Source organism: Juglans regia, chromosome 15, assembly GCF_001411555.2.
Source record: "Juglans regia cultivar Chandler chromosome 15, Walnut 2.0, whole genome shotgun sequence".
Classification (NCBI taxonomy): Eukaryota; Viridiplantae; Streptophyta; class Magnoliopsida; order Fagales; family Juglandaceae; genus Juglans; species Juglans regia.
The window spans coordinates 17,571,038-17,574,287 of NC_049915.1; the positions used below are offsets into that span (position 1 = coordinate 17,571,038).

The window sequence follows — 3,250 nt, forward strand, 5'->3', positions numbered from 1 at the left end:
TGAGAAATATTTTGTATATTCATCTTATATTCTAGGTTTTATAATTAATCATAAATTTATAAAGATTTAAATGAGTAATACTAGATACAGTCGTAAAATGTGTAAACGCCGCACAATCATTTAAAAAAAAAGTAAAGTTTACTATTAAAAAATTAATTTTTATCATATAAATTTCATATTTACTTATTTTTTTTCTAGAGATCATGCGAGATTTGGGTATTTAGACTGCATTTAGATATTGAACTGAATTGAATTGAGATAGTAAAATATTATTAAAATATAATTTTTTAATATTATTATTATTTTAAAATTTAAAAAAATTAAATTATTTATTATATTTATATTAAAATATAAAAAAATTATAATAATAAATTTAGATGAATTTAAAACTGAAATAATTACTGGAAATATAGTATCACTTCTTGTAAAACAGCTTATTGCTGTAGAACTAGAAAGTAGTTTCCTTCACTAGTGCTAAAAGCAACAGAAGCTTCCAAGAGTTTGAAATAATATACAGAGAGCCGGCTGCAATAAAACTAGAAGCCGGAGTCCAAAATTGTCAGATCCGGAAACTCATCTCTGATCTTTACAAACAAAGGGGTGGGTCAAAAGCTGAGCTGCCGTCCACCGCTTACTGGACTCCTTTTGCAAGCAACATTGAACGAAGCTCCGGAACTCCTCTGACGCTTGCTCCGGCAAGCTCGGCGGCTCTCCGAAACAGATCGCGCACATCAGGGCCGCCCAGTCGGGCCTCTGACCCGGCGGAAGGAACGGGAAATGACCCAAATACAGCTCCAACAAGGTCAGCCCCAAGCTCCATATGTCACCGGCGTAGCCGTTATAGTTCCCGCCGTAGGTATCCGGGTCGAACCGTTCGGGGCTCATGTAGGCGCAGGTGCCGACGTAGGAGTTGCACGCGTCCAACGTACGGCACATGATCTTGCTGACTCCAAAATCGGCGATCTTCACCTCCATCGCGTCGTTCACCAAGAGATTAGAGGGTTTGAGGTCACGGTGGATGATCTTGTGCCCATGGAGGTAGTTCAAGCCGTCGAGAACCTGGCGCGCCACGTCGGCAAGCTTGGGCTCGGAGAAAGTACCATGGGTCTTGAGCAGCGAGTCGAGGGAACCCAAGTTCATGTACTCCATGAGAATCGCGATGTCGCCACATGGCTTCTCGAATATACTATGGCAGCGGACAACGTGGGGAGAGTCGGTGCGTCGGAGGATTTCCATCTCCCGAAAAACCTGTCGGCGGAGGGTGGGGTCCGAGTCCGCGTGAACGACCTTGAGGGCGTAGACATCATGGGTGCGCTTGTGGCGGACCTTGTAGACGGTGCCACCATTGCCATGGCCAAGGACTTGAAGCTTTTCGAGGTCGGAGACGGAGATGGCAGAAGAGGTGGCAGTATTGGTGATAGTATTGGGAGGAAGGGGTAAAGGGAATCGAGGGCGGTGGTCAGAGAGCTCAGATATGGGGAGGCGAAGATTGAGATGGCGACGATCTCGAACTACAGCCATGGGAGTTTATGGCGTCGGCCGGTCTGGAAAAGAAAAGGAGCGGTTAAGATATATAAGTAGGAGGGAGGAGTAGTGGAAGTTAGTGGAGAGGATGGAATGGAAGGTGGAAGGATATGAGGCATTGGGCCCCACTTTTTTGGAAAGATTCATTGTAGGAGGGAATGTATTGCGCATTATATTTCTATTGTTACACGTGACAAAATGGAGTGCCGGCCGTCGCTATAAGTCTATAAATTATAAAATTATATTATCTTTTCTATTTTTTATTTTTAAATTTTTCTGTGAATTTTGTAAGCAAGTTGGGTATGTACGTGGGAGGCTCTTAACGAAACAAGACTCCTAGACGTCAGAAAAAGCTAACAAAGAAACCACGATCCCATGACAATGATACAATAATACCGAGGGTGATCACCATGAAATATGAATACACTAACGATAAATATTTAAATATATCAATCATGGAATTGGATGAGAATATAAAGAATATAAAGAAGAATGATGTTACTTCTTTGAGGATTTTATTGAATATTTGGACGTAGATGCAATTTCTCTTTTACACTTAAGTCTAACAATACAGTTAAATGATTCACGATGATGTTTTGGACGTTGATATGATATACGAATGCTTATTCTTTAAATAAATAGTGAATAAAAAGACGGTTAAAAATTTACATAATTCGACATAAACATTTATATATATATAGATTGTTTCAGAACGAAGTCTATTATATTAAGTGATTTTATCATCTTCATAATCTCTAATAACTCTCAATTCAATATAGGAAAATAGATTTCCAGGGATTAAAGAAGATGCCTTAATCCAAACATTTTCTATAGATGTCAAAATAATTAGGATTTGGACAGCTAATACTTAAAAACAATAACCATGAAGAGAGATCAAATTAGTTTAAAATGCTTATGAGGACGAGACACGCACGCATCTTGTTGGAATGGATTGGATTAATTTTAATTTGTTTGTTTGTTTTAATTATTTAGCTAATTCTCACGTGGCACAAATTCACAATCGACAAACGGTTGGAGCACATTTACAACGTTTGGCAAGTAGACAAGCCATTCAAGAAAAATGGTACGTAGCACCTCATTTTATAATCATATTTGGCTATGACTTATTTAATAGAGTGGGGGAGGGATGGTTAGTGTAACTTCTTTCCCTAGACGTGACCATTGGTCCATAATGGTCTCCACTCTCTCTAACATGTTTGGATTGAACCATAACTACTGACCTCAGAAGGAATAGTCCGTCACAGGATTGTGATATATATATATATATATATATGTTAGATGGAGGGGCGCCCACTTGGGGCTGACCATCTGATACTGCCTGCAGTTGCTTGTAACGTATGGCTTTTAAGCCATGCGTTACTGCCTTTTAAATATCAGAATTGAAGGTTGGCCTTAAAGGCCAGCCGTGTATATATAGTCCTCCTCAATTGTGTTTTGGCACCATCTGTTACACAAAAAAAGTTATCTCTCTTGATAAAATATTTAAGCAATAGATTTGTTAAATGTGACTCTAATTTTTATACTACGTAGTATACTTCGCCACTAAGAGGAAACGTTTAGGATTTATCAATCTGGAAAAATATGTGGAGCAATTTTATAAGCTGAGCTTGAGGTACTTTTCCGCTGTGTATTCTAACAATATATATAAAAAATGTTATAAAGAAGTCTTACACAACAAACTACTTACATAATTGAAGCATACATA

The 3,250-nt window shown here is 38.5% G+C and overlaps 1 protein-coding gene across 1 annotated transcript; it reads right to left on the minus strand.

The window, feature by feature from the left end:
- Window positions 1-362: 362 nt before the first annotated feature.
- LOC108993253 (mitogen-activated protein kinase kinase 9-like) lies at window positions 363-1,694 on the minus strand. Its single transcript, XM_018968108.2, has one exon. It carries the CDS (start codon window positions 1,519-1,521, stop codon window positions 574-576), a length of 948 nt encoding a protein of 315 aa, XP_018823653.1. The 5' UTR covers window positions 1,522-1,694; the 3' UTR covers window positions 363-573.
- Between the last annotated feature and the right edge of the window lie 1,556 nt (window positions 1,695-3,250).

Excerpts from the sequence above, each read along its gene's own strand:
- LOC108993253 (XM_018968108.2), bottom strand. The coding sequence starts at position 1,521 with ATGGCTGTAGTTCGAGATCGTCGCCATCTCAATCTTCGCCTCCCCATA.